Genomic DNA, 16,900 nt, shown 5'->3' on the forward strand with positions numbered 1-16,900 from the left:
CACAGGTCTATTATGCCCTTAAAAAGTCTCATTAGCGTTAACAAACAGGAATCTACAACATGGAAATTGGACTCCCTCAACTGATAATTTAGGAGCTCTACTTATTAGCATCTATTTGTAACATGCTGCTTTAAGTAATTTACACCCAGGAGTATTTTAGTTACTGCTTCTTAAAAAGGCAGAAGGGTTTACTTACTTTTCTAACAACATTATTCAGAGCAGACAATTTCCATATTCCATGATGAGAAAACATCTAATGTTTTCTACCAGTAGAAGAACACAATACTCGCTTTATTCTTTTATTCAGAATGCCTCTACTGTAGCATTTAAAGAATCAGCTTAGGCCAGCTTGCCTGGAACATAACCTGAGATGCAGCAAGGCAAAACCGAGTTGTGTAACAAAAGCATCAGCCGAGTGGCATAAACAGAGAATGGACTCTGATGACATGGACACAATAATCAGTAAACTCTCAAGGCCATGTGGAAGAAGATGGAAGAGTCTACAGAACATTAGCAGGTAGAAAATTCTGGGAATAAAAGTTACAGAGCACCAACAGAAGTCAAGAACAAAATGCAATGCATAAAAAAATCCAGCAAGAATCTGATACTCTTGCAATCTGCAAAAATGTAATTGTGTTATGTTCTTATCACATTACAATAAGTACTTTCAGTACATGGCAGGCACAGGACAGGCCAAGTGAGTCCAGGAAGAGCAGAGAAAACTCAATCAAGACATGAAGCATCTTTAGGACAAGAGTGCTTTTAAGGTAAACTATCAGCAACAGTCAGGCTACTAGATTCCTGAAAAGGGCATGAGATGATTATGTTTCCATTTCATAAGCAGATGGTTCAAGGAAAGCTTGTATCTGACCCTACTGTTCCAAATGTTCAAAAGAGTGAGTGGTATCAAATTTAGTATCAAGCATGAATAGGCAGAAAAAGTGTGATGAGGCAAAGTAGAAAGCACTTACCACTCACAGAATAGATGTAAAACCAAACAGATTTTTTCCATCTAGACTGGTTATTACAGCCATAGGAGGAGAAATACAGAAAACAATGTTGTACTGCTGTAGAAACGGAACAGTGAAGTTTCAGCATAAGCAGGGATTCCCCAGATTCTGCTGCTGAACCCCAATCGCACGTTTAGATCTTCAGACAAGAAGAGTTTTAATACATGCTTCTTTAATGCTCACAAAACTTGGAAGTTTGTATTGTAAGATTTAACTTAATTTTTTCTGCCAAAGTATAGTCTATACAGGTACATCCACAAGTACAACCTCTCAAGAAATTCATTCCAGTAGCTATTCATAAAAAAACTTAAGTACAACTACTCGAAAATACAGAACTTAGGTAAATTCTCATATATTCAGCAGGGCTTACAACATCATTCAAAGGTCTCCAGGCTGTGGAGCTACCTCCTCTAGATCACTACACTCAGCAGGTGAAAGCCATTATCTATGTGATTCTGGTGGTCAGATGATCACAAACAAGACCATTTAGCTAGGAGGGAGCCAGTAAGTTAAGGTCTTAACTGAACTTTCACATCCTCAATAAAAATGCCATTTAAAATTACATTCAGTAGTCTATTATAAAATGCTACGGATATGTCACACCTTGCAAGGACTGGTTTGGACCTAAATGCATGACTAGATGAGAAAGTTTCCTCTTGTTTATGTCAGAAGAACACCCCAGAGAAATTTTATATTTTTTGCCTTGTTTCTGAAGACCATTGTCCTACCTGAAAACAGTCAATGTCAGGTAACTACTTAAGACTTTTGAAGTGGTGAATTGTTTTAGATCTTTTTACAGATTTCGTGTAAATGAAAACCATTACAGATAAATAACAAAAATTCAGTTAGTACAAAAAGAGTCTAAGATTTTATTCTAACTCTTAAGAATTAATTTGCTGCTCCTCCCCCTGGAAAATTTTGACATGAAATGGCCATATAATAGGGGGGAATACAAACAGGAACTAATATGCCACTACACAGTCAGATCCAAACTGTGCCTAAGCAAATGTTCTCTGTCATTAGAACCTGAGTTATCAATACAAACACACCTATAGCACGCACAACTGGATTACATCATGCACTGCAATGACATCATGCACTGTAAAGGGGCTCATTAATTGCACAAAAGGTCACTTCATGCCTGACTGCTGCCCCACCCATTGATAGAACAAAAAAAAACCCTTTACTGCAAGGGATTGAAGTGATCAAGCTTCAAAAGAACAGAGAAACCAGCCCAGCCTCAACTGACAGCTAATACTGCCTACATTTATCGCTTACTGTGACCCTGCACCCAAGGCACACCTCAAATTACAGTTTTTCTACAACACATGAGCAATGCAGCCCATTCTGTAACTAACTTTTCTTATACTTTAACTCATCACTTCTCCATGTAGAGGTATTAGCACTTCAGGATGTTAATCTGTGAAATCTGTCCTTCATCTTTACTAGGTAACTACTTTCACAACTGCTGAAGAGCATCATGTCCTTAACCCAGCTAAGCAATAAAAATCTCTTTTGAAAAATGTAATGACACCGAGATACAGAACAAAAAGTTACTTTGTTTCTCAAAGACTAACATTTTCTGTTTCCATTCAATTATTTCAATGCTTTAAAACCCACATTCGGTCTGTTTAAATAAACTGTGAAGTATTTTAACTAGTTCAGAAATTTGAACCTAATCATAGTTTGTTACAAAGAAAACAACAAGAGCGAGACAAGCCAAAAAAAATTAAGAGAAGCAGCCAGAAATTACTGCCTGAAGCAAAGCTATTGAGCACAAGTCAGGAAGAAAAAGCAGACACAAGGAGAAAAGCTAACCTGGTACATTAAAGAAAAAAAAAAAAAAAGGGTGGTGGTGCTGGTTAAAGTACAATCCTTTATAAGCAAGCTTCTGTCTTATATGTTCACATTTTATAGCTACAGATAAAACGTGTAGTAGTAAATGCTGCAGTAGTAAACTCATGCAAAGTGTTGATAAGTGCACAGACATACATATACATCAGGCCAACAAAGACCCAGTGCCAGAAAACAAGGAAGGTCCAATTATTCCAGAGAATAAAAACCTAAAGTTAATTACACTTCTCTGGAGATGACAGGAGCTTGCAGGATTTGGCAGGGGCCTGGGGGTTGTCTTATTGAAGAATTCAATCACTTTTGCAAAACCGTCAGGTTTGGGCAATGACAAGAGCACTGTTAGATAGCATATCATTGTTATTATTTTAGATCTCAGGGATTTTGCAGCCATCTTTTTTCTGCAAATAAGATACCATGATGGTCTATCCAATTAATGATATAACGTTCATTAATATTAAGCATTTTCACCCATAAAAACAAGCAGCCTTTATTCTCAATGGTAAAGATTATTTCAGAACAAGAAGAAATACAGATTATTTTTCCTGGATCAGAACGTTACACTACAGAGAGCAAATTATGTATTAGCCTACTGAATCCTTTGTTATGATCAGACCTCCAAGACATAGAATAGGTCATGGGATAAAAGAATCCTGAATCTGCACTTTCTGAAGTGGTAACTTTCCCATACTGTAAGTGAACACTGATCCTGCCGTAAGAGAGGAAAAACAGAATTCTTAAGGTGCCCAATGGATTCCAAACTGTGATTGTGTTTTTACCTTTAGAAGGGTGATACAACCTATATAAGACAGTAAAGAATTAAAACAATTATGTTTTTATACCTCATTAATAACAAATTGCCCAGAATATAGAAATTTGCATGTCCGCTGTCACAATTCAAGCTGCTTACTAACTCAAAACAGGGCCTGACTGAGTTCTGAAGAGCATTTTTGGTCATGAAAGAAAAGAAAAACCCAAACATTTCCTCACATGCACCACAGCCGATTTCTGGATTTAGCAAGCAGTGAGCTTTTCAGCAGCTTGGGAAAGAGGCCTCCAGAGATCCCACCCAACCTGAATTACTCTACAATTTTATTATTAAAATCAGCTGTTACAGAATCAAAAGCAACTGCTGCCAAAAAAAGCATAATTTCTTTTAGTAACATTTTTTTAATAATTTTAATAACTGCAGTAGTACATTGCTTTGTGTTACTGTAGAACTGAGAAAGCAAACCTCAAGAACTTAAGGGCTAGAAAATGTAACACCCACTTCTCCGCAGCTCCTAGTACATGCTCCAATTACACCTGCACAAAGTATCTACACGAAGATCAGCGTTCAGACAGGAAAGTAGTGTTTCTCCTTATCAGTGTAAGAGAACCTGAATATTTGTACCGTTCCATAGTGATATTCATATATTACTTGAGATAGAGGAGATGCATTACAGTAGAGCTGCTTGTGATCTGGCAAATAATCAGCAGTAATTATGGATTCTAAAGACTTCCTGATAAATAATACAATAAAGTAATAATTTAAGCACTGAATATTTAAATTATTTTCATCCTCTGTCCTACATTTACGTTCCATGCCATGATGCAAAAAAATCAAAACAATGTTAAAATATAATCATGATTTTAGATACTTCTAAATCTTAAATAAAGTGAGGATTAAGCATTAAAATTTTCTAACTGCACTTTCAAAATTGTTTATTAGCTGACTGAATTTGACACAAAACGGTGTATTTTTGCAAGATAAGTTAATTAACTTTTTTAAGTTAAACTCTGGACTAACTTCTTTGCTAATTGTTTAGACCCAAGAAGTACTAAGAGCAAAGGCAGCTAATAGCAGAGTTCAACAGAGGAAGCAGTAGTTCGCTTACCTATCAGTGTTCTTTGTCTACTTTGCTATGATGCTGCTGTTTCAGATTAGTCAAGCATATTTTCCATGCAATACATGATTCTCCATTTCCATCTCCCTCCTAAACATATGCCCCTCTAATGAGGGGACTCCAAGGCAGGCCTTCTGTTTGCTCCATCCTCTTAACAAAAAGTAATCTTTCATTTCAGCATCTTACTGCGCATGATGCACATGTAACATGCATGCGTAACAGACTGCAGCAGTAATGGTGGTAATACAACTCGTTTCAAACCACATGCGTTCTCGCTTGTTACAAACGCACACCAGTTTAAACACAGACCGAAGAGCTAAAAATAAAAGGCCACTAAAGAGCTTCATAAATAGGATGTTCTGCTGTTCAAAAGGAGCAAAAGGAGGGGGGCAGAAAGTTGAAAAGTCACCATCTTAAAGTAACTTCGCTGAAACAAAACTCGGACAACTTTTAGACAGAAACCTCTAACCAGACAGCAGTCTATTACATGATCAGTCAAATGAGTCCCTGTTCCACACCAATGGTACCAGTGGTTTTTATTCTGTTAATTGCTTCTTCAGAGGAGAGGGGGTGGAGAGGGGTTGACAGAGGAAGGAAGCAGCATTTTTTTTTTCCTTAAACCTACTAGAACTTTCCCAAAAGGCTTGAGTCATCTGTCCTTTGTAAGAAAGTGTTCTGTTTTCATTTATTACTAATCCTGCATGAGAGAAGAATATTCTGTTGAGAAGTACCCTCATCAGAGAGCTAAATAAAGAAAATTAATAACTTCAGGTAGTCCTGCAAGGAGCAGGGAGTTGTACTCTGTGATCCTTAGCCGCCCCTTCTAACTTGAGAGTGCACAATTCTATTAAGTCTAACAACCCTGTTTAGCATGACATGTTGCAAACCTATCTGCATTGCACCTTCAAGATGGTGGGCCTGTGCTTAACTTATGGTTACAGCCCTCAAAAAAAATTAGTTTGAAAAACCTGATCAGCTTTATTTTTGTACTAACTGGATTGGTATGTGTCAAGCTTCTTTTCCCGTCAATAAACTCCAGAAAAATTCAGTCAACTTACGTGCGATTACCTCAACGTACTCAGTTTCTCCATACAAATTAGTTTCAGCAGCTCTCTCCAGAGGAACTTCACTAAAAGAAGACGCTTCCAGAGATTAGCAACTGCTGAACAATGCGGTTTACGACCATATAATAAAACGCACAAGTGAACATAGGCTGCAATAGCACAGGTATTTTAGCCAGCTAAATTGACTGATGACTTGTGCGCGGCCAGGTTAAGTATATTCTAGAAGCACAAAAGCAGCCACTCCTCGAGCAGAGGACTCGCCGCGAAGAGGAAAGCCCGCTCACCTACGGCACACCGGAGCTCCGCGGCGGCACTCCTGCGCGCCGGCAAGGCTACGAGACGCAAGCAAAGCCGTTACCGAGGCCGATACTCACGGAGACGCCGCCAGCCTCAACCCAAACCCCGCAGCGAATCCAAGGCAGGCGTCTGTATGTACTTACCACGGGTGTCGGCGTGGGGCGAGCCCGCCAAGGGCTCTGCCGCCGATGGCGCCCCGGGGAGCGCCCAGCGTCCCGGCGGCCGTTACCTCAGCGGCGGCGTAGGCAGCGCGGCGGCAGCAGCCAGCCGCCCCCTCCTCCGGCCGCCCTGCCCCTCCTCTGCCCCGGGGAGGCGGCCAGTGCCCCGCCGCTGTACGAACACGCCGCGCTCGGCGCGGGCCCGGCGAGGGCGAAGCTCACGGCAGCCGGGAGCGGGTGGCAGAGCTCTCCCCTCCGCTAACGGGGGGAGCCAAGTTTCAGCGGGAGGGCACGAAAGGCAGGGGGAAGCGGGCGGTGGGGAGGACCGGGAGGGGGCAGGGGATGCTACCGCGCCGACACGCCCCGCCGCCAGGCTGCCTGGCAAATGGGGCTCAGCGCAGGGGGCTGCATTTGGAGAGCGAGGAGGGAGGGGGAGGGGAAGGAAGCGAGGCGGCAGCTCCCCCGCACAATGGCCGCCCGCCCTCCCCCCTTCCTTCCTCTCTCCCTTCCCTCCCTCCCCAAACTGGGGCTGCCGCATCCCCCGCCGGGTCCCCGGCGTAGGCCCCGCGACGCGCCCGGCCTCCCCCGTACCTGCAGCGTCACCTCCTCGGGTCTCCAGTGGGGCCGCAGGCGACGCAGGAGCTGCAGGGCGCCCTGGCGGTAGCCGGGCCCCTCCCGCTCGCTGACAGTGATGTCCAGCTTGGGCACCTCCGGGGAGCCGGGCGGGACGTGGATGTAGTTGGACATGGCGGCTGGCGGTCGCACGGGACGCGGCACGGGGCGGCAAGGGCGGGCGAGTCCGGCTGGAGTCTCCTCCGCGGCGGAGCCGGCAACTGAGGGGGAAATTTCCACTTCGGCTCTCGATAAAGCGGCTCCACCTCCCCCCGGCTGCGGCGCGGAGCAGCCTGGGAGAGCGGGCGGGGCCTGGCGGCGCCCTGCGCCCTGCCCGCCGCCCCCCCGCGCCCCTCACCTGTCCGCCCGCCGCCGCCCCGGCCCCTTCCCGTCCTCTTCCCGTCCTCCGCCGCGGCCCTGGGGCAGCCGTGAGGTGACTAACGACAGCTCCCGGTGGCTGCCGACGGCGAGGCGCGAAGGCGGCTGGTGTACGGGCGAGCGGTCCCAGCCGCCGCCCGCTCCCCGGGCGAGCGGGGCGTGCAGGAATGCGGCCGGCAGCTGCCGCGGCGCCGCCCAGCCCATCACCAGGCGAACGGCTGATTCTGATCAGGCTTTGAGTTATCTGCCGCGGCGGGTTTTGCCTTTAATTTCGGTGCCAGCCTTCATGACAATCCGCTTTTGTCTGCCCCGTGCCCCTGATGACCACCTTGCTCCGCTCCCCGGCCCCAGCCCGCTGGAGTTCGGTCCCGCCCGGCACCGGGAAGGTACCGCGCCACGCGCCCGCCCTGATGTAAACATCTTGGTAGATATCAGCCTTTTCGGGAGCAGTACAGAACAGTTACGTTTTGGTTTGGTTGGTTTTTTGTTTTTGTTTTTGTTTTTCCCCGGTTTTATGCTAAAAATCTTGCTGCCCTGAAGTTATTTTCAGCCAGAAAAACAGAACTCAGACTACACCGCAGCATTTTACCAACCGGGGGGGGGGGGGGGGGGGGAAGGAACAAATTATCCTGTCTTTTTTAGAAATATTTTGATGCTACTCCTAAGATTCCCACAAGTACCTTCCTCCCGTCACATTCTGTGACCCTTCCCACATGGGAAACACTGAAGACTCCAGCAGTTCCTCTGTTACAAAGCAAGTTTCTGAGTTAGCCTGAGACACAAGGAGTATGGGAACAGAATAGTGGCCAGTCTCTTCCCTGAAGAGTTGTTACTCTAAATAGACCCGGGTCAGGGGAAAGGGATGCTAATTTACACTCAAAATGAGCAATGCCGTGAGGGAAACGGCTAGCTCCACAGGTTTAATTCTCATTAATTCAATATGCATTCCTCGTGCATTAGTAACCTTGCCAGTGTCAGCCACAACCATCTACTTGTCTTTTTACCAAGAACTGCTATTGTCTTCCCACTGTGAATGGTCATGCATGACCTCACTATGTAAGTACATCATCACTTCTATTATTTCTGTTGAACACTTCACCTTATGCCAATATGTCTTCTTCATTCACTCACCCACATACCTTTCCCCTCAGACAAGATTAAACATTTTGAATAGTCTGTCAACAATTTTTCAAGTGATTTCCTTCTTAAATCTTTTTCCTCTCATTCCTCATGATCATTAATCTTAACATTCTCTTTGGTCTAAACTTTGGTTCAGACCAAGTGTTTAAAATCTTTAGAGCCAGGAATTTCTCTCTGTGAGAGTTCAATAAACAGAACTTCCTTCTGTTGTATTTTAAATGAAAACATAATGTTTATGGGTTGGTGTTACTACTGTAAATTTGTTATTCTTTATTAATAGGCTTTTTCTATCAAGGATTACAATGGTAACAACATAGGCGTCTGAATCAAATTTTGAATGGCATAAGATTTTCAGATCTGAATGTTATAACTTGAGTACATTTCTGGTGGTAATGTGCTTTTGGCTAAAAAAAGCCTGTTGCAAGTTTTATAACCTCTTTCCTGTGATGTTGTGCCTGTCTTACATACACTGACTCACCACTTTCTTAAAATCTTCTTTCTCCATCTCATCTGATTGGACCTACCCATTTCTTCCATTAGCCCACTCCACTTTTTCAAAAGTAAGGACATTTAGAAAGTTAAACTTTTTTTTACTTGAAAAAAAAATCTTTAAACACACTCACTTTTATACATTGTTCCCTCCTATAAGGTAGCAGTATATTACTCTGTCTGATCAAGTATGTGATACATGGTGCCCTCTGCTTCTGCTCAGGCAGTCTGGTAGATCATAAACTCAGACTTATTTATGGATTAAGGGCAAAGCAACATTTTTGTTCATGTATCAAAGGTTGAAAGCTCCAGTTTCCGTATGTTAATTTCAACAAGAACTGGTCTAAACAGAGATTCATTCTTGCTAATGCTGAACACAATACTCCTTCCAGAAGCTTCCAGTCATTAACTCTGAGAAGCTTTGCTAACTTACCCAAGTCCAACTAAATTTTCAGGAGCTGGCTGTAAGTGTATTTTAAACATAAAGCGGGGAAGTTGAAGCACTCATGGTGCTTAGATTGTTTGGGAATTAAGAGACCTGAACTTCTGCCTACTAATTACGTATCAAATAGACAAAAGAACCAAAACCACTTATGCAATAGCACCTTCATAAAACCATAGAATCATTTAGCTTGGAAAAGACCTTTAAGATCGCGTCCAACTGTTAACACTGCCAAATCCACCACTGAACCATGTCCCTAAGCGCCACATCTACACCTCTTTCAGATACCTCCAAGGATAGTGACTCAACCACTTCCCAGAGCAGCCTGTTCTGATGTTTGATAACCCTTTTGGTGAAGAATTTTTTCCTAATATCCAGTCTAAACATCTCCTGATGCAACATGAGACCATTTCCTCTCATCCTATCACTTGTTATCTGTGAAATGAGACCAACACCCACCTTGCTACAAACTTGTTTCAGGTAGTTGTATATCTTTCTGGTCATGGTATAAAGACACATCCTTTTTGCTTGTCCTCATGGTGCACATAATTCCTTTTCTTAATTCCTGATTTAAAACAATTCAACAGAAGTTATAGCTAGCTACTCACCCTGTTTCCTTTTACCTTTTACTTACGGCAAATACTTGCTGTGTTCAAATCAAACCCCAGAAAACATCTGAAGACTGGGACTCTTTCTCAAGTTTCCAAGAATAGTATTCTTTTTCTTTTCAAAAGATCTATTTTCCCTTTTCTTTCCCTCCCCTCTCCTGACACCTGTACCCTACAAACTGTGAAATTCATTAATAAGAACCCTAGTGGGTTCTTCACAGGTTGTGTCCAGGTCAGCTGTAGGCTTGTTCTTAGAAAGACATGATGTTACATGAAGTAAGGGCATAAAAATAATAGGAATAAAAACAACAGGAATAAAAAGAATGCATTTTCTCTTAATGCCTGATATTTTTGTAGGTACACCATACCAAATTAAAGTAATTCTAAGGCTGACCGTAGATGTGCGTAACATGGAACTGAAGAAAAAAGGGTGCTACGCTCTACCAGGTGGTTTGGGTACTGACTACATACAGCCTGTCTGACCTGCTTATCCTCACTGTTCTGCCATTCAATTTTCCTTTTTTTGCTAATCAGAAACCAGCTTATGCCATTTTATTTACTCCTACATTTTTCACCTTGCCTTTAGGTCAGCACTGGATGCTTGATAAGCTCTTTAAAAAAAGTAATTAAAAAGCACAAAGAAAAGAGCAACATCAGGCTCAGAACCAGTTTTAACTTCCCAGGTGCAGTTCTCCTGGCTGCTTTCCAAACCCGGTAATTCAGTAATCGCTTCAGAAGAACTCAGTGCATAAATGTGACTATAAATGGGAAATATAGCCCTTCTAGCCATAATTAGTTTTAGTAATGTTTTGCATAGCAGAGAGTCTCAAAATTCTTTTTATTGTCCTAATCTCACAAATACAAAAATTTAGTCATCAGAAAGATAAACCTGCCATTAGACCAGTGGGCCCAGAAATAATTTTTTACTTCCAGCCCAGTCCTTTGATCGTAGGGTTTCATCAGAGCTTTGAAGAATGTCATCTCTGTTGATTATCCAGCATGTATTATTTGTGTCAAGATGAATCATGTCTCTGTACACACAGTGTTATACTGTAATTCAACTCTTATATTTATTTATTTATTATATTGATTTTTAAAGTGCCTAGTGCCCCAGCATCCATATTGATTTACCAGCAACAACTCTCGACACACAAAGCTGATAGTTCTGTCATATGTTTATTGAACTCTATAAGCAGGTTTCATTTTAATCTTGGTGAAGACTAGCTTGAAATATATCATTTTATACAAATCTTGACAGATTACAAATTTCTCTAAAATAGATACTGCTTGGTAAGTTGATGAAATGGTAAAGACCCTTCTCTTGCAAGTTGCTTGACAGAATAATAGGTTATAGCTTTTTCAAGTATATTTTGAAAGCTACATATGATAGAAAGTAAAAGCCTCAGTGCTCACTGCAGCTTCATGGCTTAGTTTTCTAGTAGGCTAGCAATTAGTGACACTCATTTGACACATTCCATGTGACAACCTAGTTCCTGACATCTAACCCCTATTTCTTCCAGCATGGGAATGGCATGGTACATAATGTAATGTGATAACAGATGTAATTACATGTGAAATAGCTTAGTGGTTTCCTTCAGCTTTTCAGTGTTTCACCTGGAAACCTCAAAAGTTTCTAGTGGAAGTCTAGACATCTGTGCCAGTTGGCTTGGTTACCTCCAAGGCTCCTTCAGATGAATGCACAGGCATCTTCCCTCTCTGCTGTCCCTGGCTCTGGGTCCGTGAACTGTAGACTGAACTGTCCTGAGTAGTTATCCAGTTCCACGTCCTGCAGGAAACCTAAGCAAGCTAAGCAAAACACTTAAAAATGCATGTTAATTAATCACAGTGCAGTGAAGAGACAAAACCTGATAAAGCCTGCTTAAGTCAGTAGGACCAAATACATGCTTACGCTTAAGCAGGTGCTAAATCAAAATGAGCAGCTTAGCAAGGAATTCTACAATTTCCCCATGTTGGTGGGGCTAAACTGTACATATGTTTAGAACTATTTAAAAAACATTATAGCCACTGGGTACAAAGAAGAGAAAATCTTTGTACCAATTACACTGCTCAGAAATACCTGTTAAATAAAGCAGCGTAAAATCATAATTAAGGTCAGTGTCTGCATTCATTTTAATAGACATATCTGTATTTTAAAAAATTAAGAGTAATTACAAGTTGACTGATTCTTGACTAAACTTCAACTGTGTACACGCATCCAATGATGTACCATATCCTGGTGCTTTTCTCAAAGGCAACAAATCCACATACAGTGCAAGTACCCAAAAAGAGTCTACTTAGGCAAATTTAGGATGCCTTGCATGCAAAAATAAATTCACCTGCAGCAAGATAAGAGGAGGGGTTGAATAGCTTTTGTATCTTCTAGAAATTTAAGCTTTTCTAACATTTTATTGACTAATCAAACATCTTCCTATGAAGAAAAGTTATAAACCTCAGCAATTTGAAACACTCTCTATGAACAAAGGCAGTATCAGATGTGCATTTGATGTTATGCAAGCTTGTAAAAGAAGCCTAAAATACTTCTTCTGACTTTTAAGGTACTATCAGAATGCCGTTCTGTATTCTCGAGTGACATCTCTAATCAATTTTGTAGCACAAAAAGTGGAGGGAGAGTTAGCTGAACTAAATTAAAACAATTTAAAAATGTGTACAGAATTATCTGGAGAGACTGAGAGTACAGTTATCACATGTAAATGACTGCCAATTCACATTCAGCCTGAATCAGTAATAAAGAAGGAAAGGCAAAGAAGGGTGGCAAAGAGGGGAGATGAGAGGGAGAAGGAAAGAGCAGGAAATTGTGATTCTGTGTGAATGAGAAAAGAAATTACTGAACTGTCTTAAGTGTCTTCCTCACAAAAACACCATTCCCTGCAACTTTCTTGGTAGCTTCAAGAAGGATGGAAAAAACCTGATATTACGTGGAAATTGTGCTCCATTCTCATATTTATATCCAATTCCTTTACATCAAGTTGACAAATGACCAGGAGGGCTCTGGGGCAACACCCCTGCATCCTTTTCATTAAGTGTTGGAGCTTGCCTGCCAAGGCCTGTGTGCCCACTAGACTCCAACCTGGATGTTCTTTGGGTGCCCCTGTGTGCAGCTTTTTCTCTAAGCCTTACTTCCATCCTTGTTTATAGCCCGTTTCCTATGGGAGTAAGGTTAACGTGACCAGACTTTGTGTCTGTCCTCCCTTAACAACTCTAAGGGGAGCGACTTAAAAATTTCACTGGGACTTAAAATCCCAAAGATAGTTTTAAGTCTTGTAACTGGGAATTGCTGGACAGGTGGAAAGAATCACTATTACTTCTCACTGAAAGAAAGGATAGCCGAGCTAAGCTTTTATTCATTCTGTTGCTGCCAAAGAAGTAACTTGTTTGGGTTTTGTCTCTATATTTGCCACTTCTCAGCTGGGTAAAAGGGAGAGGTTTTGAAAGGTGCGTAATCCCAGTTTCTCTGGATTAAGAATGACTAGCATAACCTAGTTTAGTATCCCCCGCTCAGACTTTTCCCCTTTTCTCTTTCTTTTGATCCCCCTGCCTTGTTTCTTATGTAGCATTCTCATGCTTTGGTCCTTTCCTGCCGGCAGAGTGGAAGTGCCTAGCTCCTTAACGAAGGAGATGCATTGCACCCCAGGAACAAGCAACAGCACCCCAAATCAGTCCATGGCTCTGCAGTCATTTTCCTTTTCCAGAGCTCTTCTTTTTGTTCTGTAATAGACATGCTGCTTTTTTGCCTTTATAGCTCCCCCGCCCCCATATTTTGAGTCTTTTTTTGTTTTTAGCTGATTCCTGTTTACTTGTGGTGGTTGCCTTTTGCTGTGTACCAGCCCGGTTCGGATCAGTGACGCCAGAGGCACAGACCTTTGGGCAGCCTGTTCAGCTTCCATTGCCGTCACCAAGAAAACCACCACCCACCGTTTACTTCATTAAGAGCCAAATGAAGTGCAACAGTCTACCTACGTCTGTACAGTCACATGAGCTTAGATGAAAGTCCAGCACGGAGCGCTGCTCCCTGGCTGCCGTCACCCCTCACCCAGCGAGGGGGCAGATTCCACCCCCCTCCAGGGGTGCAGCACCCGGCAGTGCCCGGGGGGCTTTGGGGGCTCCCCCGGGGCACAGGGCAGAGCTCATCTCACCACCCCAGCCAAGGGACAGGGCAGGCAGGGTGGAAACAGGATCCTGGGGGTGTTGGGTAGGGACATTAGAGCCCATGAGGGCCCCCAGGGCCTGGCAGCACCTCCCTGGTTCCACCCTGGAGCAAAACGACCTGCTCTCAAGAGGGTAGGGGAGAGGCAAATCTGAATTTCCGAGGGGCAGACACGTATTTCCATTCTGAACCTATAAGCTGTAGGTCACCATCCACACCTTACATCTGCAAATCCTACAGATTTTATTATTTTCAGTATTTTTTATTTTATTATTTATCCTACCAATTTTATTTACTCCTGAGGCGTTGAATCTTAGGGGCCTTGACAAAGAAGTACAGTGAGCATAAGAGAACAGCTCAGAACAGCCTGATATTTGATCATAGGCTGTAAATATCTTTTACAGACTTCTTTCTTTGCAACTGTTGCTAAGCATGGCAAATTACTGAATTAGCTTAATTTGTATTTTTGTCAAGGGAGAGCTCAGAACATTAATTAAATTACGTTTCAAGTTTAAGGATAACAAAGCTATGTATTCCCATTGGAAAAGTAAAATGATAATACAATAAAAAATAAATATAACATAATGAAACAATAGCAAACATATCAAGGGCAAAGGGCCAAACTTTGCTAAAGTGTCTCTCTTGCTCAGCTACCACAGAAGCACAGAGGAGTGCAGGGGAGGAGAATTGCTCCCTGGCTCCTGCCAGCTTGGACAACAAGCAGAAAGCAAGCAGGAGGGTTAACAGGGAGAAAGGTAACAGGAGTTGCTGCTACAAGAACATCGTGTCTTACTAGGAGCTTCTAGTGCAAGTGGAATTCAGAGTTTAAGTTTTATCAAAACATCTTGAAAGAGAACTGGAAGCCTCCCTGCAGTGTAAGCAAACACGTATTCTTAATCATTACCAGCTTTCCTAAATTCTCTTTCTTTCTCTACTTCCCTTAAAATATTTTGGTTTGTGCAGCAGACTCAACTCTGCAGTCTTTACACTTGAAGATGTGACACCATTTCTGCTTTGTTTGAATCTCCAAAGCTTTTAGCATGTGAAAAGGAAGGAATATTCATTCCAGCTTCACCCACCTCTCTCCAAAGCACCAGAGGTGAGGAGTAATGCCTCTGGTTCTTTCTTACACACTGGAATTTTGCATTTCAGCTGGGCCTCCCTGCCCGCAGTCCCTAAAAGCTGAGGTTCACCCAGAGCAGGGCAGAAAATCTTCTGCAAGTAAGTTGCAACAGCATTTTGTTTTACTGTGATCCCTGTATCTTCTGCCCCAATGTTATGCTGAGATTTACATTTTTATCTTGACTTGAAGTTTCTAAGTGAGTGGCATTTTTGTTCAGAAGATACTGCGTTCCCTGGTATTTGTTACAATTGGCTGCGCTTCCAGTACAGCAGGAGCTTAGTCAGCTGTTAGTGCAACCGAGACTTGTTTTTCTTCTTTTTATCCCTTTCATCCAGCGGAAAAAGTTTCCTGCTGTGCTCTCTACCGATATTTGATATCCTGCCTCCAACTGATGTACGTCTTTAAAAGTTAAAGAACAGCATGTCAACTAGCTCTGTTAATTATCACCTGTGTGTGTGTGTGTGTACATTGCAAGCTTATTTTGGAGGTGTTACTTCCCAGGAGAATGACTTTTTCTAATCCAACTCCCTCTTCTGTAATAATAAGTTTTAAAAATCACTTTTTCATGCTTTGCAACAATGTATTTATTTAACCTACAGAATTACAAGAATGCTTCAGGTAAGCAATGCAGCTAGTCAGCAGCTTTTCTGAACAAGTAATATTATAATGCAAAAAAGTAGTGAACTGGGGAGATTTATTTATTTATTTATTTATTTATTTATTTATTTATTTTCTCTTGAATTGGTTTACATAATAAAAGGTTTTCCTGATAACCATCTTTCCTCCTTTTTTTTTTTTTTTTACCAGAAATAATCTTTCTGGCACCAACAGCCAGAAACAGTTGGAAAAAACCAGTGGGAAGCCATTACTATGCAGTTATTGATCACGTAATTAAGTAATCACTAAAAGCCATGATAAAGCTGTCCACGGTTCTTTTTACGATGAGTAAATGACAAACATTTCCAAAACCTTCTTCACTGATCTCCCTGCTTACCTTTACAAGTATTTGTTTCCCCACTGTCTTTGGGAACAGGAAGCTTTAAGTAGTAAAACCCACAAGTATACAAAGGCAGAAATACTGAAAGAATATTTGAAAGGTAGATAGACCGATCCTACAGTTGCATGGATTAATTGCCCAGAATTATATGTATTTATAAAAACACCTGCGATACCATTCATAGATCCTTAGCAGTGGACAAGTGGAACTCATGAGATAGCTCTTCTGTGACGGTCGCTACTAGTTCAATAAATCATTGTCTTACTTCGCTTTGCTAAGTTGCAGAGTCATTGGCTCAAGGTCAACTTCTGTGCGATCCCTAGAGTGGCCCCAAACCAGCTCTGCCACAGCCTCACCCAGATCCTACCTTACAAGTCTGTGCCACATGTGGACCTGTGATGAAGAAAGAAGAATAAACCCAGATGTCTGAACCTTCAGAAGCCATATATTAAAAAAAAAAAAAAATGTCACCTTTAAAACCTCTTTGAAGATTTTAAGGTCACAGCTTATTTGTGGTTCACTTTCTGCCAGTCAGGGATTTAATTTTCCTCCACTAAGGAGGAAAACTTTTCCAGAAAGAAAAGTTCTCCTTAATCATGTGTGTTGTGTACATGAAAGTTGATGCCAGAAACCAAACCTCTGGCACAAAATATTTTTTCCTACAATAACATCTCCCTGGC

At 42.1% G+C, this 16,900-nt stretch overlaps 1 protein-coding gene across 2 annotated transcripts in view; it reads right to left on the minus strand.

The window, feature by feature from the left end:
- ETNK1 (ethanolamine kinase 1) overlaps window positions 1-7,157 on the minus strand; it is a 33,286-nt gene extending 26,129 nt beyond the window's left edge. Inside the window, exon 1 of one of the 2 annotated variants that reach the window (XM_056340145.1) lies at window positions 6,858-7,157. In XM_056340145.1, the coding sequence (XP_056196120.1) occupies window positions 6,858-7,013 (156 nt within the window). In that variant the 5' untranslated portion in view covers window positions 7,014-7,157. Of the gene's footprint in view, window positions 1-6,251; window positions 6,272-6,857 lie in introns of those variants that run through there. The other variant, XM_056340146.1, reaches the window with a different exon arrangement.
- Between the last annotated feature and the right edge of the window lie 9,743 nt (window positions 7,158-16,900).

Source organism: Falco biarmicus, chromosome 5, assembly GCF_023638135.1.
Source record: "Falco biarmicus isolate bFalBia1 chromosome 5, bFalBia1.pri, whole genome shotgun sequence".
Lineage (NCBI taxonomy): Eukaryota > Metazoa > Chordata > Aves > Falconiformes > Falconidae > Falco > Falco biarmicus.